General features: G+C 39.1%; 1 protein-coding gene across 3 annotated transcripts in view; it reads left to right on the plus strand.

Annotated features, from left to right (window-relative positions):
* KCNQ1 (potassium voltage-gated channel subfamily Q member 1) overlaps positions 1-27,773 on the plus strand; it is a 378,889-nt gene that overhangs the window by 123,203 nt on the left and 227,913 nt on the right. For all 3 annotated transcript variants that reach the window (XM_086613033.1, XM_086613032.1, XM_086613031.1), the window contains 2 exons: positions 1,473-1,538; positions 4,838-4,958. In XM_086613033.1, coding sequence (XP_086469159.1) covers positions 1,473-1,538; positions 4,838-4,958 — 187 coding nt within the window. The remainder of the gene's footprint in view (positions 1-1,472; positions 1,539-4,837; positions 4,959-27,773) is intronic.

Raw genomic sequence — 27,773 nt, forward strand, 5'->3', positions numbered from 1 at the left:
AGCGGTGCACCTCTGTTGGGGCTGAGCATGGTAGAGCAAGCTCAGGAGAGCCGCAAGAGCCATGAAGTCACCTGTTTTACATGAACAAGAAATTCCTTTATCTTGGGGAAATATCAGAGGACCTTTACTAGCTACCATAGGTTCAGTTTCTATTTCCTAGCCAGGGAGCGTGAGCTCAGTGAACCTGAGAGGTTACCTAACACTGTTCTCACAGTGACTCAAAGAAATAAAGAGGAGAAAGTGTATTTGTACTTGCTGTGAATAAGATTACCTACATAGAAAGCTGAAACTGCCAACTCAAAAGCTCAAGAACAAGAAATTAGGAAGTGCAAGCATGCTCGTTCAGCTTTAGTTTGATCCTCAGAAATCCTCTAGTCACATATCCCTATGCTGCTTTCTCATGTTCGGTAAATTCTGGTTCTCTCTTTGGGCTGCCTACTTGTATTCAAGTCTTCACACTCCTGGATCTCCCATCTGGCTTCTCTGCCAGTATCCTTGTGCAACCAGAGATTTCCATCTACCTTTCTCCCCTCCTCCTTTCTCCTGGCATCAGCAGTTCAGCAAAGACCCAAGAGCACGCCTGGCGCTGACAGAATGCTTGCGAAATGAAGGGGTTTTCAGATTTTTTTAAAACTTCAATACATTTATATTTTGAGAGTTTTTCTCTTCATGTAAAAGTAAGGCAACATTTCTGAAAAACACCACTCTGTCCCAGTGTGTGCGTCCACAGGCGTTTCTTAATGAAATAATTATTAAAAGGGTAACGCTATTCAAAACAACTAAACATAGCAGAAACGTTGTGTTTTGCTGACTCTCCTTGTCATCATCGACTCCTCTTGCCTGAAACTTCCCCCCAAGCAATTCAGCTTGAGGCAGTCACTTGGCTTAAATGGTTGAAGTGGGCAGCTTCCAGTGCTTTTTATAGGATGTGTCAGGCAGCTTCAAACATGGGTGGCAGTACTGCTCTGTCCCCCTGACAGCACTGAAGTCTGACCAGGAGCTAGCTACACCGTGGGTGGTGGGAACCCAGAGCAAGAAGACTGATCCATGGAAGGTGGTACACTCTGGAAAGGGAAACACTTGAGGAAACCCTAAAGTCAGGAAGGAAAGGGCAAACGTATAGATTGCTTTCCTCAAAATAGGACTGGCATGTGGGGAGGAATATCTTGCAGCAGGTGACACTGTCATGAGGAATGCGTTTGAAGAGACACCATGCCTCTTCTAATAGTAGTTTAATATTCTGCTAACATGCAATACGCACTAGAAGAGTTTCACACAAACTCTTTTCCACAGTATTTTTTATTTTGTTTTGAAAGATGTCAGGTACAACAGATTGTATTTTAGGTATGTCTGCATCTCCTCAGCTGCCTGTCTGGAGCTTTTTTCCTTTTTTGTGTTTTTGGTTGGTTTGTTTGTTTGTTTCCCCCCGTCTCCTATCTCTCTGTTTTATGTGCATCTTTACTCTGACTCAGATTGTCAGCGCTCCTGGCCATCCTTTTCCGCAGACCAGCAGTCTTCCAGCGCTCCTTCCTCTCCAGGTAAAGCTCGTAATATTTCATTGCTCCATCACCTTTGTTAATTACTAAATCTTTGCAATGCTCTGTCTAGAATTACCTGCTGTGGCACAGAAAATTATAGTGCTGTTTTTTAAAGGAAGCATAGGCATGTGGGTGGAATTTTGAGTTTGTAAGTCTCAAATGTTTAAATTAAAAAAAAAAAAAGAAATTTTCTGCAGAAAAGAGATATTTTCTAAATGCATTAATTAAAACTCATATTTTCCATGAAAAATGCTGTAGTGTTTTAAATTTTTTTTTGTGCTTGCAGAATTGTCTGTGCTTGCAAAAGAGGAAATGTAAAATATTTTTTGTCTTGCTAGCCAAATACGCCACTACCAGAAAAGCATCAGCATGCCTGTCATGTTGTATATAAAATCGTCGTATTGGTAATACAGAAATCTCATCAGTAATTCCTGTTAGTGTGATTATAATCCTTGACTGAAAGTTCCTAGAATCGTAGAATGGTTGGGTTGGAAGAGACTTTTAAAGATGATCTAGTCCAACCCCCCTGGAATGAGCAGGGGCTAGATCAGGTTGCTCAAAGCCCTATCCAGCCCAAGCTTGAATATTTCCAGAAAGCTCAGATTTTTTTTTTTAATGCAGAAGTTCTTATATTGTGAGGAGTGTGTTTTCTGCCATTTCAAAGTAGTTCTCGGCTCAGCATTATCAGTTGGATAGCCATGCCTGTTACCATAGTTGCTGCTGCTACCCATCAAAAATAGAGAAAATAAAACTTCGGGACCTCTGAATTATAGTAAATATCCCCTGCTACATCTGTTTCCTGTTTCTTTTCACTCATTATTATCCATTGAAAATGAGTTTCTAAAGCTTCCTTTTTTTTTTTTTCTTTTAGCCTACTTATTTAGAAATGTAGTGTCTTTTTTTAACACACTTTTTTTTTTAACACTGCTTTGTGAGAAAAACTCCTCCAAAGTCAAATGGCTATGAATTTCTTTTTATAAATAAAAAAAAATATGCTGTGGCAGCATACACTGCCTGGTGCTCTGCTCGAGCCTTGTTTCAAGGCACTTTGTGGCAGGGAAGCTCTCATTAATACCGTGTTCTTTCCTTGGCTCCTCCTGTCTCTGTGCTAGCAGGTTGCGTGGTAGTGTTTTGGAGTGGCTCCTTCTTTATGTTGGAAGCAGAAACATACATTTAAGAATGACAGAATAAAGAGCAGAGGGCTGCACCGTTCACCAGAACAGACTGATCTTCATTACGGTCGTCTTAGAAAATTTTAAAATAAAGAGAGGGAGGGAGATACCATGTTTGCCTCGTATTAAGCAGCTCTTCATCTCTGTATTCTTAGATAACAGCACTTTCAGAAAGGCTAAGGTACAATCTTGACTTCTTGTTCCTTTTTCATTGTGCCACTCCTCCTCTCCTCTCCCATGAAACTGAAAAGCAATAACTGTGAATGATCCAAGAATAGGTGTTTCTGCAAATCCACTGGTGTGCTGTGTTGCATTGTATCTCTCATAAGCACAGTTCAGTGAGTGTTCAGCAAACACTTCACATGGCTTTCAGTTCAGCAGTTTTTTCGCTCGTCATCAGGAAAACTAAAAAGGCTGTGAGACCTCCTTTCCTAGCAACCAGGAATGTTTCATTTGTATCTTTTAGAAATGCAGACAGTGAAAATTAATTTAGTGAAAGCCAGAAGGAGTCTGTTCTAAAGACATTTTGCTGCATATCTGAATTATTTTGTTTGTTTCACAGCCACTATATTGGATGATGGCTACAGCAACATGATTAATTAACATGATACTAAAACCAAAAATAGAAAGATAGTATTTGCTAAAACTTACTATAGAATTTTCATTTTTAAGTGCTGCAAGTGACTCATGCTTTTAATTTGTCTTTAAAATATAATTTTATCTCCTAGCAGTTGTTTCTGGTTTTTTACTGTGATTTCAGAAGTCTTCCTCTCCAATTACAATTTCTGGAGAGCAGACTTTCCCATTGTGATTTTGAATGGCTATGTGCCTGATAATATAACAATATTTTCTCTTCTGGTTATTTGTAAAAGTTCAGATCCATTTCTGCTATATGAAGATATCTGCTTACTTGAGTAAAATGATTGCATTTAAAAAAACTTGTTTCCTGATATCCCTATTTCTATTCTCATTAAATTAATCTACATCGAAGTTAGCTAGTTCTGCTGTATTCCTTTTGCTTTCATGTTGTATTTTGGCAGGACATTATTTACTGTTATATTATAAAGTATTTTATTTAATATAGTAGAGACTTCATAAATTACAACATTATAATTATTTCATTGAGCGATCCAGCCAGTTGCACAGGTGAAGATTTCTGTGGAGGTCTACCTAAGATTTTGACAGAATTTTACTTAGTTTTGTTCTCTACAAAATTCATTTACAGTCATATATAAATACAATAGTGTTTTTTCTTTATCTGCAAATTTTGTGTCTTCTCTAACAAATGTTAGGACCATGCTGGAAAAAACACTCAAGGTTCTTAATGTTAGACTCTGGCAGAATTTAGGAGCCTGACTTGAAAAATGAAATCTATAATGCTCTGCCTAATTTCTTGGATGCATGAAAGGGTTGGTTAACAAGTAACTTTGCCACTAAAAACTTTCAATATCTGAAGTTGTGTGAAATGACCTTCCCACTAAGGACCTCATCTTGGATGAAATGAACATCTTACCACCTGTCTTGTGTCTGGGCTCAAAGATGAGACATCCTTGTGCCTAATTGTGAGAGGGATTGGGAACCAGTAGACCAGCTCAGACTGTGCGTGACAGGAGCTGACTGCTCACTGAGAAAGTGCCTAGGCTCCTTTGTTGATCTAGGCCTGGTTTCTTGATCTTAGTCACAATAATTACAGCCCAGACACTGGTATTATAAACTGAAACACGAAGTAGAGATGATATAAAAAAGGAGTTCATCTTGTCATTGAATTGCACTCCATGCACTGTTGCTGTAGAGCGGTGGTCCATGGTATGGCTGAGTGTGGTACAATGAGTTTTATAATGCATGAAGCTGCCTGTCATATAGATACCGTATAGTGTATGAGGATTGTGAACAAAAAAAAAAAAAAAGCTTTAAGTCTTCAACAGAAGTTGAAATTCTTCAGGTAGAAGAAGAGTTAAAGTTTTACTTTTCATGAACTCTGCAGTATATGCAATGTTTTTGGTAGTAACTTCTGTTTTCAATATTGTGTTAAAATGCACAGTATTTCAGAAATCCAAACGAGGGTAGACCTTTCTTGAAAAAGCCGAATTCTGTTGCTTTAACTGTTATCTGCATGTTTCCTCACAGTGAAAAAAAGCCCGACGTTTTTAGATGTGAACACAGGACCCTTCATCAGGACCAACAGCTTTGCCGATGAGCTTGACCTGGAGGGTGAGACACTGTTGACCCCAATAACTCACATCTCACAGTAAGTCAAGGCTGTTGCATTGTGCATTCGTTGACTTAGACGAGAGAAGCCAATTCAGGTGGGAGGAGCTGAAATATGGAGCTGATAGGGCTATCTCAGATATTTGCGTCAAACTCTTTTTACCTTGAAGTTGGTGTGTACTGTTCTGAGTGCCAGTAAATCTTTGTGTTGACCTAAAGAAAAGTTCACTTGGCTGTGACACAAGGCTTTAGATTTTAGCTAGTGTCTCTGGGCAGCTGGTGGTTGATAGCCTCAAGATTTTCACATGGAGACAATGTGTGGGAGTACTTGCCTGTTGAGAATTATATTGCTACCTCCACCATTTTCCAGTGGAATAGCTGTAAAGTGCAAATTTTGAAATACTGCTTATATGAAATACCAGCCTTTCTGTTTCAGCAGCACCTTCTCTAACAGTCAAATGATGATCTGCATTGGAAGAGAAGATCTGTTTTGATCTTTATTACTGCTTTATGGTATATAAAAATGACCTGAAATAGGCCTGTATTTTTTTATTTTGTTGGGGTTTTTTTCCTTTTAAAATAAGATTTTCCACGTCTTTTATGCTAAAATATTATCTCCAGGTTCTCAGAATATTCTAAAACCCTGAAAATTGCAAAATATTTTATTTAAATGCCTTTTAAAAAAATACCTTGTCATTGTTTAGTTCAAACCCTTACAAATGCTTATTATTTACCATAGCAGCTGTGTGACAGTGTGTCCTCTAGCAGAGGTATGAGGCAATTTTTTTACCCTCCTGTTCATAGAAATCTGAGGATTTCTACATTGAAACCACAGGTGAAAATTCTTGGCGTACTTGTATTTCTGAGGCACAAAACATGCAGAAATGCCTGCTGCCAATTTTCAGGCCTTCTTCCTATAAAGTATAAATAGCAGAGAAGCATGAATGTACTTGTCATAGTTGCTTTAGAAGGGCATTTTTTAGAAAAAGTTAGTTTGGGGGCAGTCTTTCCTGCCCCCGAATAAAAGGACTGCATTTTCAGCCAAATCACCTAAATGTACATATATTTGTAGGCAGAGGATTTAGGAGACTTGTATTCTGGAAGGTTTCTTAGTGGTACAAGCAGGAGGAGGAAGTCATAAATTTCCTTAAGCCTTAGTTAAGAACAATGGAACAGCAAAACCAGATCTAGAAGTTTCCTTTGCATAGCTTTTTTTAAACTTTAATTTACCGCAACATTGCAGGCTTTCTTTAAGAGAAATAAGCTTTGGTGCTAGGAGTTTTAATTATCCTTTTTGGATTTGGAAATTATTTAGTTAGTTCTCACTGTGACCTTCATTGATACAATTCAAATTATAAGGTGCTCCATCACTTTTAAGTCCAACTTGTGTAACATCTGAGATTTTTTGTGGAAGACCTTAGGATATAGAATCATAGAATGGTTAGGGTTGGAGAGGACCTCAAAGATCATCTAGTTCCAACCCCCCTGCCATGGGCAGGGAAATCCTCCACTACACCAGGTTGCCCAAAGCCTCATCCAACCTGGCCTTGAACACCTCCAGGGATGGGGCATTCACAATTTCTCTGGGCAACCTGTTCCAGTACCTCACCACCCTCAATGTAAAGAATTTCTTTCTTATATCTAACCTAAATCTGCCCTCTTTCAGTTTAAATCCATTGCCCCTTGTCCTATCACTACACACCCTTGGAAAAAGTCCCTCTCCAGCTTTCCTGTAGGCCCCCTTTAGGTGCTGGAAAGCTGCTATAAGATCAGCCCGGAGCCTTCTCTTCTCCAGGCTGAACAACCCCAACTCTCTCAGCCTGTCTTCATAGCAGAGGTGCTCCAGCCCTCGGATCATCTTCGTGGCCCTCCTCTGGACTCGTTCCAGTAGCTCCATGTCCTTCTTGTGTTGGGGACTCCAGAGCTGAACACAGTATTCCAGGTGGGGTCTCACGACAGCTGAGTAGAGGGGCAGAATATAGGTAATGTGTATCAGCTGAAGAACCTTACCAAATTAACACCCTAGTCTTTTAGTAACTTACATATTTCTCTTTTTACTTCCTTAATTTTTGGTTGCGACCTTTGTTGAAATCTCCCTAGATTGCTCTAGGTTGTGAGTGATGGGATGGTACAAAACATGTCCTCATATATGGCTTGAATGGAGTCTCTTCTAGGATGGAAGAAAATGGAAGTCATTGTTTCTTTTAAGACTTTGGGTTTAGATTCAAAACTGGATGAACTGGTTTAAACGCAAAACTGGATAAAATATTAGTTGAAATGTGTCTCTCTGAAGCATGGGTGTCCAAATGTTGTGGAGCCTGAGAACTGTTTGCGTGGAAGTGCATTTACTTTGTACACAGTTTATTAAAAGACCTGAATCAATGCCAGATCAGCCTATAGATATACGGGTTTGGCAAAAAGGTAGTGAAAATCCTGTGTTTTGTGATGTCAGTTGGAGTACTGGCATTCCGGTAACAGGTATTCCCAGATATTTTGAGACGAAAAGTACTCTACTGTTTGTTTTCCTGTGGGGCTGTACATTCTGCTTGCATTTGAGGTGGTTGAAAAGCGAGCTACTGTGCTACATTTCGCTGGGTACCTGTGTTGCTGGATGCTGAAGACCCATCAAATTCCATGAATTATTTAGACAAATGCTTCTTTTCGTTCAAAGTCTTAGGGAACAAATATGATTACACGTGTTAGTAGGACTTGCATGTTAGACGTGGGCATAGATTTAAGGGTCAAATTTAGAATTGTGTGGTAGATAAATCTCTATGTTCAAAGCCACATACTAATTTTCTGTGTAATAAAAGCGGTTAGTAATTTCAGATCCATGTTTCTGTGTGGTTTTAATTCAGACTTGAAAGTTATACTGTGCCTGAGAGAATCTAAGATGAATTATTTTGTTCTGATGTCCCCAGTTGTGAAGTGTTATTTCCTTAAAACCATCATAAATACAGTATGATTGCTCCGGACTTGTTGATAAGGAAATAAGCAACCATATGCAAGTGTAAACACAAGTACTTAACAAAAACACAGCACCAGCTATGAAAACAAATTATTATGAAAAAGTCAAATTAAGGGCAAATATCTCTAGTTTCAGGTCTTAAAAGCAATTCATAATCTATCAGATGAGCAGAAGCATGATATAAAACTTGTGATGCAAGGATGCTTGGATTTGGGATTCACAGAACTATTTATTGCAGCATATGAATTAGTTTATCCATAAACCACAGAAAGGTCACTCCAGAATAAACATTAGTTTTTGAAAGTCATAAATACATGAATAAGTATTACCCAGTTAATTGGAGACATGCAACATTTAGTGGATAGTATGAAAATGACTAAAAGTCATTTTAGTAATTTTTAGTCATTTTATAGTATTTTTGTAGTATGATAGTGACTTTTAGTGGATAGTATGAAAAATATTTCCTTGTAACAGGTAATGTAAATCTGGCAAAAGCGTGGGAAATCTACTGTAACTGACAGGCAAACACTTGGCATCATTGTGGCTTAAAAAATGAATGAAGCTGAGTTTGTTTCCTTACTTGCATCAGGTCATGGAAAGTAAATGCCATCTTTCAGTCCTTATGACAAAGGGCTTTAGATTTCTAGGCCTAAAGTCTGTTTTAAATTGAATTTCAGTGCTCTGCTTGTTTATGCAGAAAGTATTCTTTTTTTGCAAATGTAGGTGCATATTCATACTGAATTTAATAGGTCTGGTTTTGGGTCTACTGATAAAAATGCAGGTGTGGGGTTTTTTTTGCAGGAGGTACTCCTGGCTGTATTTTAAATCTCTTTTGAAATAAATGTTGTACTAAATGTAGCCCTATTTCTGTGGAATTAGAAAATTTAGAGAATTTTTCATATGGAAAGATTACTGTAGCAGTGAATCGTTTGCCACTACCCTTTGAGGAAACAAAAATAATAACACTAGGAGCACTTTGAGACCTGATGTTCAAACAGGAAAGCGATTAAACTGTCCTAGAAAAACCAGATTTGCAGCAGGTGCGTGCAGAAATATAGAACAAGACAGCAGCGCGTGGAAGAGTGATTGCGCTTTTCCTTCTATGTGACAAGTCTTCTGAGCAGAAGATGCAGATTCAAGCGGACCAGTCTGTGTAATTAGCCACTATGGAGCTCACCTAGAAAAAGAACTGTAACAGTCTGAAGAACGCAGTACACAGTGTGTTGTTTGAGACAAGACTCGGCTCTTCAGGGGTCTGTTTAATGATCGTTGGGGTCGGTTCTGTTGTAAAAGTGAAACGGGAAACTAGACTGTAGCAATACCACACCTCTCCTTTAGACTTCTCACTGTTTTCTCTCTAATCAGGGTGTTCTCATATTGTCTTCTGTTCCGTGTTTCGCTTCATTGGGTCTTTTGTTCTATTTGCATTTTAAAGCAGTGGAAAATCGATGCTACTTGTAGCTGAGCCTCAGCTACCTCTAGGTTCTTTCCATGCATTCATATAATTGTTTAATTTCAGCACCTTTTTTAAGTTTGGCTTTAGCTGCAGTAGCAAAAAGAAATCAATCAAGTTTCTAGTACAAATGGGAGGGAGAGGGAGAAGCGGGTGTAACTGAGCAGAAGAACGAAGAGAAGAAAATAATGAAGAACTCTCAATCTAATATATCTTTATATCAATATTTCTTACCTCTTTAAAGAAGTTTAAAGAGAGCTCTGCATTTTCCGTGTACCTTTCAGAAATGCTACTGAATCAAAAATAAGTTGATGTCTGTTATTTCTACAATTTCCCATTCTTGGGATTCAGCATCTCATTAGGCAGTGGTTTGTTTAATCAGTTCTGATGTATAAATGTTTGGCATTTCTTTCTGCTTCTTAATAAGAGTAATCTTTTAGGGAAATAATATCTCTAAAGGTATTGTAAATTTACTGCAGAAATTGAAACATAAATCAAAGCTCGTCTCTGGATACTGTATTTAAACTCTTGCATATAAAGGTAGCTCAGTTTTTCATAAAATTTAAAGAAATTAGTACCCAAACCTAGTTCTATCCCCTCGAATATCATAACAAATGGGTACTTGCTGTCATAAGACTATGTAAACCAATATACTCACTAACTACGCAAATTGCTGCCAAAATTCTTGATCTTTAAATTGTATGATATTACTTCATATGCATCTTTTGCTCTGATTTAGAGTTAGCAGTTGCTAACATTGAACATTTGTGATCTTGTTTTTGTATGTATGGTCAAAATTACAGTAATTCCCGATGTTTTAGTGACTCTTCCCATTTTGTTTTATGTCTCTCTTTATTAGGGTGATTAAAATACATTTCATTAGTTCAGGATTGTTTGCGTCAGTGTACATATAAAATAATTTTTCAGTGGAGGCTTTCTTGCAATGACATACTGCTGCGATCTTGGATTTAATACAGTAAGCTTACACTAAAATAAAGCATTAGATTAAAAACAAAAAGCACTTTCTGTTGTTAAGTGTATTTCCATCCTGAAAAAATTCTGTCTTCACATCAGCTTTCTCTTCTCTACTACCTCCATCAGTGTCTCAGGTGTGGTAGAGAGCGTTTTAGGCATTGTATTAGGAGTAAATGGCTGGCTCCAATGGTGGAGGTGTCTTTAAAAATAAACTCTTCTTTGTTAAACAGCATGATAGATGGAATAATTAAGCAAACAAATTTAGTGCTTTCTAATATTTTCCAGATCAAGAGGAAATTGTAACGGATCTTTCTGAATGACTGAAATGAATGCTTTTGGACACTTTGAAATACAATTGAAATAATCAAAATAAGAGTTGCTGGTAAACACTGAGTGCTCATGGTGCTGCAGCTTTTCACTGGCTTTTCTTGGAAATAATATTCTATTTCCTTTTTCTTTAAGATTTTTTTTAAGTGTTCTGTGTTTTAATTACCAGCATATAATCTGTTGGTGTGAGATACAAGCCTGTTGCCTAGAACAAACAGTGCTGAATGTGTTTTATAACTGGTTGGATTTCTCTTTGGTTGGATTATCATGAGTGGAATCCCTATTTGCTTTGATTTGCTAACTCATATTGTAAAAGATTCCTGCTTTTATCTTCCTCTTCTATACCAAAACGACCCTCTGAAGTCTGAGCAAATATTTTTTTTCACTCTTGAGTGACCAAATGTTAACGGCTGTTTTCTGCTGTCACAAGATTTCTCTCTGAAACGCCGCTAACAATATTTAAACCGTGATTTGCGTGGGGTCCATTTTGTCATCAGTGACAGGACATGTTAGAAGAATAGCAGCGATAGGACCTGTATGTAAGAACATGCTTGAGTTAAGAGCAGAGCTTGATGTTCAAACATCTCTGGTTACTATTATGTGCTGTTATTCCAATCGTTTGCTTCACTTGCAGCAGGAGAGTCTTTGGTGCTTGCTGTACGCTGGGCAGCATCCCTTTTTCATTGGACACATTTCAGTATGTAGTCAAACTCCCTTAGAAATGCTGCTTACAATCTCTGCTGATTTAATGGTTGGATGAAAAGGGAGAGAACTGTTTCACTGAGTTATTCTCTTTGGTATGGAAAAGCATCTTTACAGTCTGTGCTTTCATTATAAATTGCCCATAAACTTGGCCATAGAAGTCCACCCTAGAAACCTGGACACATCAGGGATCTGATTTTTCTCATCTGTTCAGCTGCTTTGAGCCACTTGAGAATATGAATTGTCCTTAAATTGGTTTAACAAGCAATCAAGAAAGATCTCTTTTCAGAAGGAAACCCCAGAACAGTGGTAAACAAGACACTGTAATGACTCCAGTGTCATTGTCAGCTCTGGTTTCGCATTTCAGTTTGCATGAGAGGGGAAAAGAGCTGTGGCCGTCTAGTCCTAAATATGGGTAATCCCTTAAGTAAGCAGTGATCTACTCAGTATAGTCATCAAAAAGGACCCAAAGTGTCTCTGATTTAAGTTAAGAAATTATTAGTTTGCTAGATAGTCCCAGTTTTAGGGGCCTGCAAAGCTTGTCTGCAGCTCAAGAGCCAGGTGGTTGTAGTAGAGGACATAAGCGAGCTTGTCTCTTGGATGTTGAAAGGCAAATGGGTATTTCACTATGTTCATCATGCTTCATACTCATAAGCCTGAAATAAAATTGTTATCAATACCAGCTAGAAGCACTGCCAAAATAGCTATGACATTTCCACTGCAGCAATGAGCTGGTAGTACCAGTGTTTTGCGTTTTCTTGTGCCGCTGCCTTGATTCAAAGTCACTGTAAAATCTTCCCTGCACCCGAAGAGTACTGTAGCCACTGCGGTGCCCAGACAAATGTGGTACTTTGTTTCCAGGTGCTGTTGGGTCTGTCTGTATATATTTAATCTGTCATCCTACGCCTGTATTGGAAGCTCTTTGAGTTGAAGACTCTTGTAGTTCTGTGTTTGTGTAGTATCTAATAGGTGGGATCCCAGCACATTAACAGTTTCTGTGTTCTGCATGCAATGCCTTCTACAGAGTTGGCTAAAGTTGACTGATTGAGTCTGCCATAACACAGGCAGTTATCTATAATCCTCGTTTTTACAGATCGATTACCTGAGATGTGGTGAAGACTTGAGCACATCTTCACGGTGTCTTATTTCACCCTCAACGCTGTAGTAACTCAGCTGCTTCCGACAGTGCCATAAGTAATGTGGCTAACATCTGTCCCATGTGGTTACTCGTTTCTTTTATCTTTAGGGAGAAGTTCTTGTGTACCATGGTGGGTGGTTGCTTTTTTCATAGATTAGATAGTGTGTAGTTTACATCTATAGATCTGAAGACCAGGAGGGATAATTAGATCATCTCCTTTGATCTTGTAAAAGACAGGCTGTCGAGTTAAATGCAGCATTTCTATGCTGTGTTCTTAAGACTAGAAAAAACACAATAAAAGAATTGTGTTTCACAAGTTTAGAGAGTGAACAGGTGAACATAGAGTTCAGGCAGGAACGTAGAGTTTGCAATTTCTTCTCTTGTTGTATTTTAACTTTCTATCTATTTATTAATTGGAGAGGGAAGTGCTATCATATAATGGTGTTGCTATTTGCCAGAAGGTAGTACTGGGCAAATATTTAGAGGTTACAAGCCTGTATGAAATAATACTCTCCTGATCTATTCTCCCTTACTATAAATTGTCACTGATGTATTCAAGTACAGCATAAAATTACTATTTGACTCTTTTATGTTACTGACATATTATAAAAGTCATATGTTGACTTTTCCTAGTGTAAGAACCATCTAGGCAGAAGCTAAGATAGCTTAGCTATTTCTTTTGTGTTGCAGATGAACGTTGCATTCCTTGGTCTCCAAGTGCTGGTTTACATCTTGATTGATGTTAAGTAATTAAACCAGACTCCAGCTGCTTAGTGATTCAGGAGTACAGGGCTCCTATGCCGTAAAAACAACAAGCAACTCCCCACTTACTAACTTTTATCATTGTTTAATTTGGGCACCGTGCAGAATAATAACTGCAGAAACTTTTTTTTTGGGGGGGGGGAGGGAAGAGCAATGAAAATGTCCCACTTTAATCTAACTTTAAAAAGTTGAATTTATTATCATCTTAAGTTAACTCCAGAATTAAAATCCAAAGCATGAGTAAACATTTTCTTTCTGTTAAGAGGATGAAGGACAGCTTTACTTTTCATTTATATGTAGTGGATATACCAAAAGAAGTTAAACACTTGAGTAGTTTATAATACGCGCACTTCTTTTGGTGGGTGTCATTTTATCGAATATATGGGACAGAAATTTTTAGTGGTTTATTAATTATATAACAAATAATAATTTTCTACTAATTTGGTAACAAAACATTCATTGCAAAGTTATAAAATTTAATACTTCTAAATAGCAGTGAAATGAGCATAATTCAAAATCTGTGGGCAGCGTTATGCCCTACACACGTGCAGCATATACTGTGCTAAATCAGTGGAGCAAACGTACCTGGATTTGGCGTCACGGCTCCCCAGCAAGAATCAATGTGATATCAGTACAAGGTTGTAGGAATGCCTGTCAAGATCGGTATGTGCCAACCGAGAGACATAGTGGACCAGTGAGATTTATTCCATCTGCAGGTAGAAACGAGTAAACAAGCGCTTTTAGCAAAATTATAACTCTAATATTGTTCAAAATGTTAGCATTCGTAAATATTTCTTTTCATTAGTGAAACGATGGCTGTGGATGAGAGTGTAGTTACAGAAATCTGTGTCTGTTTGGGGTAGATGGAGCTGGAATCCAACCCAGTGTAACAAGCAAATAGTTTGTCTAATGTATTTTTAACCTAATCATCTAATTCCAGGCTCAAATATCACATCCAGGCGTGGAACATTATGGTATTAAAAACCAATAGCAAGTGTGACCCAAGGGACCTTTGTATTTTAATATTTGGATAACATTTAATTTCTAATAAGGTCTTGTGAGAGCATCTTTTGTAGTAAAGTGCATAACGCTGGAGAAATGGAGATGAACAGCTGGTTTAAGTATTGCTGAACAGTGCAACAGGACAGCAATGCTGAAGGAAAATACCGTTTTGTAACAGTATTAATACACAGGGAAACAATTTCAAAATATGCAAATGAGATAATTTACCTGCTGTAATACTGTAATTGTTAAGGAAATCACGTTGTACATACTGTGAGTAAAAGTGATTTGAAAATTGCTCGAACATATTATCAATACAAATTGATTTTTCCTATTAACTTCATTTCACAGTGTTTTACAAAGATAAATAATGCATTTGCAGGTTTTTTCATGAGTAAATGCCCTTTCCAGTATGACCAGGACACAATTAATGTAGTATTTTCCTCTTGCTATACTTCTATGGAAATCCTTTGACAGCATTGATACAGTAAAGGGTTTCTTCTGCAGCTACTGTTTTTCATCACTATTGATGATTTTTTCCAAAGTTAAAAACATGGTCAAATATGCTTAACACCCTGTTGATGTAGCAAAACTTTGATGGAAAATGCTTGCTGACTGCAATGGAAGGTTTTGCTTGAAACATTTGCGAAATCCAAGGCAGAGCTGCAAAGTAGGGAGCTCTACGCATCATCTTGGATGCTGGATGTGTGAAGTGAAACATGCCTGGCCTTGGGCCATTGCCCTGGATGGAGAGCCCATGGGAGGTCATGGAGCTGTTGACTGAAATTTGCTTTCTTCGTGTGACTGCAAGGACTGAAAATAGTTGTGATTTCACTCTCAGGGACTTTTTGTCCTTCCCAGGTGTAGAACTGTATGTTTTGTTTTACTCACCACAGGAAGTTAAACTGGGAAAAGCTGAAGCGTTTTTATTGTGTTGCAGACAAAATATCTTAAATACTTTACAGTAGTTGTCAGCCTCTTAGCAGACTAAAGCTGAGCATCTGACCTGTTGCTCATGGACTTGTTTTGGGCTGTGTTTTTCTCAGATTCCTGTATCACACCCATTTCTGTGGTTACCAAGTGCCTCTTGGGATAAAAGTAAATACAGAAGCTGGTCATCCCCATGTGCAGTCACTGCTCTACGTCTGTCTCTCCCAAGGAAAGCTGATGTGTTTGTCTGTGTTGGCTTTTTTCCCCTTCATTTTCTCCACGTGTAAAATGCATAAATATCATGTTGAAAGGGAAGCGGATCAGAAAGCAGTAACTGTTGTTGTCGGTCTGTCTTCATGTCCTTCAGGTTGATGACCTACCCCACCACCAAGTCCCGTCTCCTGTGCAGCCAAGTGTCATTGGTACAGAAGCGTCACTGTTCCTGAAAAGGAACTGGGAATGGTGGGGGGCCTAGGGACTTGGGCTTTTAGGAAACTGAGCCTTGAAAATAAAGGCAAGGGTGTTCAGTGTGACACAACGTCCTGCAGAGAGCCGAGCACAGCAGAAACATAACGCTCCTTATGTGGTTCTTGGTTTGCGAGAGGTGGTCATTGTATGTTTTGTAGGTGCAGTGGTTTTTTGAGGGATGGTACTTCCAGGCAGGCTAGGTCCATAGTACAGGCTGTGTATGAATGGAAAGTACTAGAGGATACCAAAAACTGTTTTGTGGTCACTACAAAAGTTTTTTACATGTGGGAATATGAAGGGAGGTGAACCAAGAGCTGTATCTGGTGAGATCTTGCATTTGGAAATTACTTGTTTGTCTGCATCTGACAGTAAGTTCGCTTTGACTAAACCTTAAAATATAGATAGTGAAACTTACTTGAATCATCCATATGATTATTTTTTTTTCTTTTTCTTTCATGTAGAGCAGCTGCTCTGGGAAGCAGTTGAACCCTTGTAGCTTTTTTTTTTTTTGCTTTTTTTTCCTTTTCTTTTTTAATCAGTACCTATTTAGACACTGGCTAGAATCTGAGAACAGATCATAGACATCAAAGTCATACAAGTGCTTCTGAAAATTTGATCCCCATATGTTTATACTCCTATTTGCCATACAGTCTTTCTCCATGCACGTTAGCCTCTGTCCAGTGACTGCTGAGCCCCATCTTGCTTGTTTTAAAAAACATTCCACAGTAAGAGCGGGATCCCGAAGTGCTTGTGCAGAATATAACTCTTCTCAAGTTGTGGGTTTGGTATAGTGGACTACACAGGTGTTAGGCCATGGTGAAAGGTTTGAAAATCCTCACAATCCATTTTTTTAAAGTTAGTTTTAACACAAAATGGAAGCTTGTCTGGGGCCGTCCCACACATGGTGGGACATGCAGGACAGCACCAGAGCGGTGCGGGATGTTGGTATTCCTTTTGTCAGCGACATGAGCTGGCAGCAGTGCTTAGCTGACCACAGTTGGAGTTGAAAAATCAAAGAAACAAACTTTGTATGAAACATTTGTTGCTCACCTAGGTCTGCAAGTCAGGAGCCAAATTCACTCCATTGTTGAACGTGAAGTGTTCCAGAGCTTTGTGTTGGGAGCATAGGGAGGTTGCAGAAGTGAAATGCATCCTTTTCTCCTCCCCTCCTACCTGAAGTCTAGGATGCTGAGCTACCACATGTGTATGCTTTCATTGTATTGGTTTCCAGAAGCCTCGCTCTGGATTTAGAGTCCTGCTGTGGTTGGCAGTATGGATACAAACAACAAAAATGAGTCCTGTCTGGAGGTGTTATGCTGTACCTGTTCCTCCTGAAAAGAGACTGAGACAGAAAGCTCACTTTGAAAGCACTACTCTATCTTAGCACAGAATTGAGAAAAATTCGGCAAACTAGGATTAATAGACTGTATCTTGGGCTGTTGTTCTCCTGTACTCATCTCATTTTAGAAAAAAATCACACTCTGATATTGAGAAATTCTGGTTTAGCAGCAAAACCATCAATTTATTCTCTTTCTACTCTATACTATTAGCTATTTTTTCAAACTGTGCAACATTTAATGGTTCTGCTATTACCTGTTCCATAGAATAAGTAATGCAGGGGAATAGGAAGTCAGGTGCATCGTTAAACAGATGTTATAAAACTTCATCCACGTTCTAGCTGTGATAATGCACTAAAAAGTTGAAATGCCAGTCATTATTCTTCTTATTATTTAATTACTTAGCACCCCAAAATGTTTAGGCTTTGTAAGCACTGTCTTTATTTAGAAGGAAAGGTAAAGATTTGCATCTGTGCGTTGTCCTAGAGGATTTGGACTGTCTATGCTGAGAACTGTGCACGTGGAAAGTACTGTACAAGAAATAGCTGTGTCTGAGTCCTAAAATGGCTGCTGGGGTAATAAATAATGGAGGGATGCAACCACAGTGTATTTGTTCTTTAGTGAGTTTAGGAAGTGTTTTCAGCCCATCTGCTTTTTATTTTAGAAACCTAATCCAGTCCTGTCAATGTAAAATTTTCAGATACTAATTTGGAATACATTCTATCCACATCCTTTGTTACACCCTAGAATCTTGGTCTTTTACATTTTGTTTTTTCTTTTAGAAAAAGGCTATTTGCAATCTTTTTTTTTTTTTTTTTTTAAAGGCCACCCACATGGGGGCACCTGCCAGATCCTCAGGGATACTTCCTTTACTCTGCAAGGCTGAGGTTTTCTGTAAGCGTGTGTGTGTGCTGTGTCTCACCCATTCATCATTATTACATCTTAATGTAGGTCTCAGGTTTGCTAAATTATGTTAAATCACTTCCATATTGAAACACATGAATTATGTTAAATCATTGTCTACTGCAAACAGCAGGATCTGATTATTAGAGCTCTTAATTGTTTCTGTCTTTTTGTCTGAAGGCTTTTGGTCTTTTACTGTAAATTATGAACTGGCAAATAATGTGTGCTGTAGGCCTTGCAGCATTACCACGAGTGGCATATTTGAGACATGGAACATCTAGGAACTGTCTTTTTCTGAGGGAAGTACAGTTTAAAGGTACAAACTTCTCAAAAATCAGTTCAATATAAATCATACCTAGTGGACTGTAGTTATTGAAGAGGAGGCTCCGGGGTGATCTTATAGCAGTCTTCCAGTATCTAAAGGGAGCCTACAGGAAAGCTGGAGAGGGACTTTTTACAAGACTGTGTAGTGATAGGACAAGGGGCAATGGATTTAGACTTTCAGTCTAAAAAAGGGGAGATTTTGGTTAGATTAGATATAAGGAAGAAATTTTTTACATTGAGGATGGTGAGGCACTGGAACAGGTTGCCCAGAGAAGTTGTAGATGCCCCATCCCTGGAGGTGTTCAAGACCAGGTTAGATGAGTCTTTGAGCAACCTGGTGTAGTAGAGGGTGTCCCTGCCCATGGCAGGGGGATTGGAACTAGATGATCTTTGAGGTCCCTTCCAACACAAACCATTCTATGATTCTAGTTTGCAGATTCCATGAGAGAAGAATGAATTATTAGAAATATTTGGATGGCAGGAGTCTGTCATTTGTTATGACTTTTTTTACGTGTGCAAGGTGTCCCTGTGTCAGAAAGAACTGAAAGGGAGGAAAAAAGAGAGACAAAGGGAGGAAAGGATACAAACAAGCCAAGAGTCTTAAGTGTGGGAATAGTCACATCTGAATCGCAAGCTTCTGGGTTCAGTTCCTCTCTGATTAAGCAGGACATTTGTGCAGAATGCAGAACATATAAAACACGCAGTAGAGAAATGAGATTGATAACTACAGAGGGTTACACATGATGGAGAAAACATTCAAAGTGCATGTGGCAGTAGTTACAGATCTAGCACAGACTGAAAAAACAGATAGAGTTTTGTTAGTAGGAAAGCAAAATGAGTTGGAGAGCTGTATCTTAATTACTGGCTTCCCCTTGTCCTATCTGTACTGCCTCTGATCAGCTTGTTGAAAGGCTGAGCATTATGAAAGCCTAAATGAGTTTTTTTTTTGGGGGGGGGGGAGGGTTGGAAAGGAAAGTCTTGGAGATGCTGTGTGGAAGCAAATGGGTTGTGGGAGAGGAGAGAGGAGGAAAGAGAGTAACTGAAGGATGTAAGCTTCAGTGAACAGTAAGGATAGTCATGTCAGCAGTGACAGAAGGAGGAAACGAGCTGAGGATATGGGAGAAAAGTTGACTGATCTTGGTGATACCATCAGACACGTATCAAAATGTAATTGTTTCCTCCTACATTTCTATCCAAAAACTTCCTGATATGGAACTGTGAGGTCTGCTGTGAACAATACTGATCTTTTAGAATGTACTGCTTATTTCTATCAGGTCAACTTAGTTCTTACCTGCTTAGTTTTAATTCTTCGCTTTTTCCCTCAATATTTCCCTTTTCCCAAGTTCAGTAGAACATGTTGGCCCAGCACTTCTCTCCCATGCCAGTGCTTCATCCTGCCTCCAGACTTCTATGTAGGGAAGACATTGGAGGTCTGCGGATAGGGAATGATTTCTTTCTTCTCTGTTCATCTTGTCTACTGTCACTCCTAACTAGTGTTTGTGATCACTCAGGGCATGTGCCAGTAGGAGAGGTGACTGCTTCCTTAGAAGAAAGGAAGGCAGTCCCTGATGGCTTCACAAACTTCAGAGAGCGCCAAGGGAAAACTGAAGAGAAGACTGTGAGCTGAAGTCAGTGCTGAGACCAAAGGGCAAACAGTCTGGTTGTTTGGATAACGATTCATTTAACAGTGCTTTTTGTTTTAGCTTTGCCAAAAACTGGGTGAAATGGGCAAAAATGAGTCATTTTCTGTGGCTGTATTGTGGCCTGGGTTTTTGAGAAGGAAAAGTTCTAGTTCGGTCTTCTGACTCACTTTTTATGCTGCTTTTCAAAGATGGTCTTCCTTGGCCAGAGGGCCTCTCTTCTTTCTTTATTTATTTAAATTTCCTTTAGCCTAGTCATAAAGAAAGGCACCCGGTTCTTCCCTTGGTTCTTGACAGCAAACATCTAATGTAGCTCTGACTGCCTGCCATCTGCCAGCACCATTGACAGGCTCTCACTGATATTCACTGTCTTAGCTTAAGGAGGGGGGAAAAAAAAAAAAAAGGCACAAAAATCTGTCCATGTTTCCCTGATGGCGGTGATCTCCTGTCTGGCCTGAGTCCAGAGCCTTGTTTAGCACTTCACAGGTGCCACACGGGTCACTGATGCCTGCATAAAGCCCACATACCTACCTTGGCCCCTCACGCTAAGGGACAGATCATAACATTTCGTAACACATGTGAAACGCTTTCTAAGTTTCCAAACACATGCACAGTGTGTTAATATATGTAAATTTTGCATGGGAACAAATTCGCATTAGAAAAAATATTACAGCCTTCATGAATCCCTCAGAACTTGCAAACTGAGTGCGTTCAGCAAAGGTGATGTTCAGTTTGAGCAAACAGTTTTACATGTAAGTGTATATCCTGTCTGTGTGACCGCCTGGACCTCTGCTGTCCTGCCTGAGCTTTCCCCTGTGCATAATGTTGCACATGCTGAGGTTAAGCTGCTGTGTCCAGAGCTGCCAGTGAATCACACTGTATGTCTGACTTGGTAAACTTAGCTAACAATCTTGCTGTATGATTTCATATAATTCCTTGTATAACTGACCTGTGAGGAAAAAATGGATTATGTAAAGAAAACAGCCTTTGAGAGGGGAAACAGCTTTTCCCCTTTTTTTGTTGTTGTTGTTGTTGCTAAACCTGTCAGTGATTTAGGATTGTACCGTTTTGGAAAGATGTGTTGCTATTTTCCAAATTGCTTTCTGTCATCCCTACCTTACATTTTGTTTTGTCAGAGCTTCAAGAGCTGTAGTGCTCTAGTGTCATACTCAGGAAAGTAGTTTAATTTTTTTTTCCCCTCATATTAAGAAAAATAAGTTTGAGATCGAGAAATCCCTCTGCTAAAGGAAGGGGATCTAGTTTGACACAAGGGGGCAGTCATGTTATATATGAAATTGTGCCTACTTTTGAGTTACTCAACCATGAGTTAATAGCCAACGGGATGACAAAATTAGTGCTGTAGGGTGACATGAGTGCAGCCTTACATTTCAGCAGGGTTCACTGATGCTCCAGGTAGAGGGGTTGCCGGAATTTTAGGAAATATTTATTTTTTATCTTTTTTTTGAAGAAAAAAGAAGTCTGTGTGTGTATGATGAACTGGTTTGTTCTTAAAGGTTAAAAATTTATGTATATGTATGTGTATGATAATCTAAGTGTTAGATGAGATGACTGCAGTACTTTTCCCAGTTGTCACCTACAGACATCTCATTCAAGTGTTAATATCACCTCAGGGCTGGGGAATAAGAGGAAATCTAAACATAATATATTTTTTAAAAACTCTGGATACAAAGGATTTTAGTTGGAAAGTGGACTTGGTTTAAAGATTGTTGATTCTTTGAGAGGGATTGAGTTGGAGAGCTCTCCAAATTTGTTTTGGACAAGAGATAGGATAGCGCTCAAGAAGCCTCACTTCCCTTTTTGCATCCCTGCTCATTGCATTCCTGGAAAGGCCAGTTGGGTTATGTTAGATACAGTTAGTGCAGAGTCAGTACAATTACTGTGTTCAGTGCTTGTTGGGAAGCATTAAAATGTAAAGTTGACAGATAGTGTTTTACCTGGGTCATAGTCCTCTTCTGTTTTTTGTTTCAAAGATCCAGCTGCTCTCGACATGAAACTGAATCTGCTTGATTTGCCTTGTAGATGGGGCTGCATGAGCACAGAGTTCCAGAACTGTAGTTTTAAAGTGATTTTAATCCTAATCTGTCATGACACATCATGAACAAGTCTTGCAGCATAGGTCTCAACCATAGCCTTGCAAACAAGTTACAAACATAGGTCCATGGTGAAAATAGGTCTCAGAAGAGAATGCAGGGAGGTAAAATAGTTAAGAGCTTCCCATTTTATCTAAGTTTAGAACCTGTTTCCTATTAAGAGAGATCACTTATTTAAAAGCTGATAGACCCCTGATCAATAGTTGCTTTAGTATTCTGCTGCTGAACAAGGCTACTTACAGCATTCTGTCACTTTAGCATGTCAGAAATCTCTCTGGTTTCTGGAAGCTATTGATTGAAGGACGAAATACCCTTGAAAGATGAGACAAAATGTTATAAATAGGGCTGGAACCACTGAGCCTTCAACTAGACATAAACAAGGTGTAAGTGACTCAGATGGGTGATAATCCTAAAGTTTATGTTGCCATCTTCTGGCGTGCCTCACTTGAGGTCATTATTGTAGAATGTGGGCTTTTACTTCGAAAACTATGGTACTTGGGAAGTTGCATGGTTTTTTTAGTGATTTCTTTATCATGGCTGACAGCATTTTGTTCTATGTATTTTTGGGGGATGAGTTTCATCATGTATGACACACTTTGCTGTCAGGAGAGAAAAAAATGATTCAGATGATTTCTCCTTCATGAGTTCTTTTATTTTAACCTCCTTAGCCGGGTAATATTAACAAAAAAAAAAATACAGGCATGCATGCACTGCTGCATAAATCATCACTTTTTTTTGCAAGGACGCAAGGCCTATGTGATCCTGTTGTCTCCATGTCACCAATCGCCAATCCCCAGATAGCTTTTGAACATGTCCAGTTTTACCTTAATTTCATAGGTGTTAAGTCTAAGTGATACGCAGTTTCATTAAATAAGCAATTGTGTAGGAGAAGAGGAAGAGGGAAAGCTCACAGGTGGTTCATCCACTGAAGTGAAAGGTTTTAGTCTACATTCAGCCTTACCGCTAGATGAGGCATAATCCACACAGCCAGAAGAAACCAAGTTTTGTAAATTCTCCTGTGCATACAACTATTTATTCTATTTATTAGAAAGAGGATATGACAATATCTAAGCTTGCAAGTTGGGAAATGCCTATAATTTAATGAAGTGAAGCCATACAGTAAGTATAGATGTATACACCACGTGAGCAGTGAAATTGTTAGGGTAGATAGCAGCAATAGGCTGTTTTCTCAACTATGTTTATGCTCCTTGTAGTAAGCCAGTATCTTTACAGCTGTTAAATGGTTGACACTTGGGGACAACCCCTGTCCCTCCTGTAATTTTTCTGTTCTTCTTGACAAGTAGGTTCAGATTGATTACATAGGACACTTTGATGGATTTTCAATTCAGGAAATGAATATTTCACTCTCACTCAAAGCCTAACTAGTGAGATTACACTAACCTTGAACTAAATATTTTCACTTCCAGCATCTATCTTCTCCCAGTGTGAAATTGTGTTTGTTCTACTCCAGTTTATAGAGGGAAAAGTAGGTACAACAGCTCTGTTTGAGACAGATCTGGACAAAGATAGCACAGCAGTTCTTTGACAACATAAGGCTTAGAGTATCAAGTAATTTTTCTGACAGCAATACATTTTACTAATTTCCACGAGAGGACAAAACAAGCAAGGTGTACACGCCAAAAATATCCATATTCTCTGACAGGGCTTGAAGAATGTTCTTTTTCTTGAAATTGCATCTTGTAAGGATTGTGTAGGAGCCCATCGTTGACTTTCCTCCAATACTTGTTCCTCTAAGCTCTTGCATCTTAATCCCATTTTTCATGCATTCATGAGAGGGAAAGTGCTGAGAAGGAAATTAGCTGCTGCGTGCTAATTTAGTCTTGGTTTATTAAAAGTAGTTGAATATATTCTTATGGACCTTCCTATAAGGTTATTGAACTACATTTTTTTATCAAATGGAAATAAAGTTGAAGGTTTGTTCATCAGCTTGTCATGGGAGTTTGCAGATCTGTGGATAAATCAGTGGCCAGATTTCTTTGTCCTTTTGTTCCTTCTTTTCACTGGAAAGACAAAGTATAAAATTTCATAATCTGTCTTGTGGATTTAAATGATTTTTAAAAATACCTTTTTCTCTTGTACATCATTGCAATAGGATGAAAGTTGTCAATATCTGAAGGATGAAATTCAAAGTGGTAGCATGTATATTTTCAGAGGTTCAGTTTTAACTTTGGGCAGAGGCTCATTTATAATCCCTGTCGGACAATGCGTTTGTTCTCTTCGACAGTTGAATAAGGGGAAAAGACATGTTGAAAAATGTGTTCCTGTCCTCTTTTTCTGTGTGCTTTTCTCTACATCTGTGCTTAGCAGAATCCCTTAGGGTATCCTGGATTGTATTTAGCAGGAAGAAAGAATACCTGACTAGACTAGCATTACTCCTCATGATTATGGTGTCATCAATTAGCTTATATGACTCAAAAGTGAAGCTTGCCAGTCATTTTAAAGCGTTGAATAATGAAGCTCAGGAAGTTTGTTCCTACGGCAAATTTCTTCAACCTTTGTTTAAAATAGTATAAAATAACTTCCTTTAATTGTGGAAATACACTGTTGGCAAAAGGCAAGGGCAAACTGTAACTCTTTAAACATTAGAAAACATGAGTCCATCATATCTGACAGGTCAGAACTGGTTTCTCTGCACATCCAATAGTAGACAAATAGCAACAGCGTAATAATTAAAGCTTAATCCATGTAGTCATAAGCTATTATAAGTAATTGCGACCATTGAAACTTAGGAGTTTTGCTGTTCTTATCTTTCAGAGTGGGATGGGTTGGGGTTTTTTTCCCCCCCTTAAAGAAGGGGAAATGCCTCAGTGCTTTTGAAGGGCTGATAGGACAGCTTGACAGTTATGTAAGCAGCTGTCTGCAGAAATTCATTAAATGTCTGATTGTGCATAGCCATGTCTGACCCTGGGTGCTCATGCTGAGCTTTCCCCCCGCCAGCTACCTTCTCGTCTCCGGTTGATATTGTGGATATTCATTTACAGGGATGCAGACTTCACTGGTCTTCCTTGCAGTAAAGTATGCCATGATCCCTTTAACTTTATAGGCAGGGGTTCGCATTTTTCTGTGAAATGAGAAAGGAATTTGATCTCTAAATGATGTGACTTCACAGAAGAATGAATCTGGTCCCGTACGCATACTTGTTTCTTAATACTTCTCTGTTTAATTGTTTGAGGCTCTTCCATTTTCTTAGGTGATTTTCTAAGAGATTCAAAAAGTAGGGGCTTTTTAATCTCCAGCTGTACCTGATTCTGGTTTTGAAAGTACCAGTGTTTAATGGCCTCGCCATGTCAATGAGGGAGTCGTGAGCAATTCTGACATTAAATGAAAGCACAGATTTTTAGTATTTCAGGGGGTGCTCAACAACTCGTGTATTTGGAATTTGTGACCTTGCATCCTGTGCTTATTCTGTTCTGTGTTATATCACTTTATCCATCTCCTGTATTCAGATTCTTAATTTTTCAACATCATAGTTCCATTTAGTAGTTTTCTTGAATGAAATTTCATCAAGATTTCTAAAAAGATCTCACAGCTTATATGTTTCTTCTACCTACATGTTGCTGCCATTTATAACCAAATGAATCTTAAGATGAATGTGGGATTCCTTCTGGCTTCTGTTAAGATTGTGAACAGTGTTTCTGTGTTTTTTCCCTACTTTTTGAAGGTGAGAGGTGCCAAGACTAAATCATACTGAGACTGAAGCCACTAGACTTAGCAGGGTTAGACAATGATCAGAAGATGTACTAGAGCTGGAAAATGTCTTCTTAGGCAAGAGATGGTGGAACTAAAAGGGTTGTTCTAAGGTTGCAGAAAGCTGTCAAGCTGTGCTTTCCGCTGCTTCTGCCTTAGTAGCTGTACTGATGATTTTGTTTGTTGCTACAACTAAATATTGTACCATGCATTTTATTGGACAACAATTCTTGTATTGACCATTCCATGCTTCCCACAAAATGCCAAACTCACTCAGCTGAGTTGATAATCAAGCCAAAGGAAAGAATACACAACTTTGGGGAGTAGCTGCCTCGTGAACATGTAGACCCTGATTTAGATAATTGGTTAAAAATGCACTTTGAGTGCTTTCTGAGTCTTAATAGCTTCAATGGAGGTAATGTTTGTTTAACATACAGCATGTGCCTGCATGTGTTGCTGAATCAGATCCAGCTGAATCCCCGTAAAAGATCGGGGATTAGAACTGAGATTCTCCGATTCTCTTGTTTGGACTGTGTCTGCCAACTATGAGCCAGCTTGAGCAATCGTAGCATTGCCAGCCTCAAAAAGGTCATAAATTGGGAGTTAGGCCCTGCTGAATCACAAGACTTAAGGAAGCATTGGCATCTCTTTTTAACGTTTTGTTTTCTTCTCACTTAGGCTACACATAGTTTCAAGCCCTTCTGTAGAGCTAGAAATACAATCAAAGAATTTCAGATATTCACATAAATCCTTGAAGTTTCGATCCTTCAAGTTTTTCTTGAATTCTTTCTCTTGGTCTATATATCACCTTTCTCACACACACATACATCCTATGTCTTTATTTCCTTTTGTCACCCAGAGAGAGGGAACCAAATCGGTTGATGGCTTTGGAGAGGGAGGAGGGTTCTGGTTTCCCGGAGGATTCTTATCTCTGCACAAAATAGTCTAAAGGATACCGAAGATACTGAGGCACAGAGAAAAAGGAAATCTTGATTATTTCACTAGTTAAAACAGCTCTTACTATGAGTTTTTGTCTGCTTTGGCTGGTACATGTCTAGAATGTTTGTGAGCTTGACCTGTGAGAACTGTGTCAAGAATCAACAGTAGTTCTTTCTTGCCTAGCATATCTGGGTAGAAAGCTTCCAGTTTTGCGATAGTGTGGGAGGAAGTATGCAGCAGAAGTCAATGGAGAAACCAGCACCTCGGCCCTTTGAGCTGGGGGAAACTCAAGAGCACCTGTGCCCCGTGCAGAGCAGACCCCTCAGCCTGGTGGTGTACGTCCAGTGAGGACACTTCACCCTGGCAGCGCGGAAGGCTGTGGGGGTGCGTATGTATTAATGTGCGTATGTTCATTTACAAACTCATTAATTCAAGTGAGCACTTCCCTTTTTCTTCACCGTTTATTCCTCTCTGCTTTTAAGCTGATTTGTGCTCCTTAATTGCTCTTGTACTTTTGGCAGCTGAGGTGCCTTTTGTGCAGGGGAAACCTGATTCCATTTGCTATCTAAGCTATGACTTGTCTTGCAGTTTATTAATATTACCAACAGATTCTCTGCAGTGACCCATTCTCACTCCTCCCTCCAGCATTTTGTAGCTCTACAGTTTTCTGCCAATACCCATTTTCTTTAATCTAAGAAAATAAAATACGTATCCAAGAGGGTTATCCTTCCTTTCTACTCGGCTGCCAATGCAAGCGGTGGAAGATGTGTATTTTGTTCTGTTGTCATGGATTGTGACTCATTTATTGACAATTTCTACTTAAAATCTCTGCAACTGTGTGCATTCTCACAACCATGAACGCTTCGTTCTCACCGAGAAGTACAGAACGCGTTTCTGAAAGCCAGAGCAGAAGTGTTTATGAACTCGACCCAAAGGTAGACAGCGGGTAGCTCGTTTCCCGCCCGAATCCCGAGGTTTGCTCTGCATTCCACTGCTGTGCCGTGTGTTTGTCGTCCGAGCGCAGACACATGTTCAGTCTAGCAGCTCCTCTTTCAGCCAGTGTTTGAGCAGCGGTTAAAAGAAGATGCACTCATGTGGAAAATCCTGGCAGCAGGCACCCCGGATTGTGTTACAGCAGCTGTCCTCAATGGGAAGGCATTGATGTTTA

The sequence above is a fragment of the Tauraco erythrolophus genome, chromosome 6 (assembly GCF_009769465.1).
Source record: "Tauraco erythrolophus isolate bTauEry1 chromosome 6, bTauEry1.pri, whole genome shotgun sequence".
In the NCBI taxonomy this organism is placed as follows: domain Eukaryota; kingdom Metazoa; phylum Chordata; class Aves; order Musophagiformes; family Musophagidae; genus Tauraco; species Tauraco erythrolophus.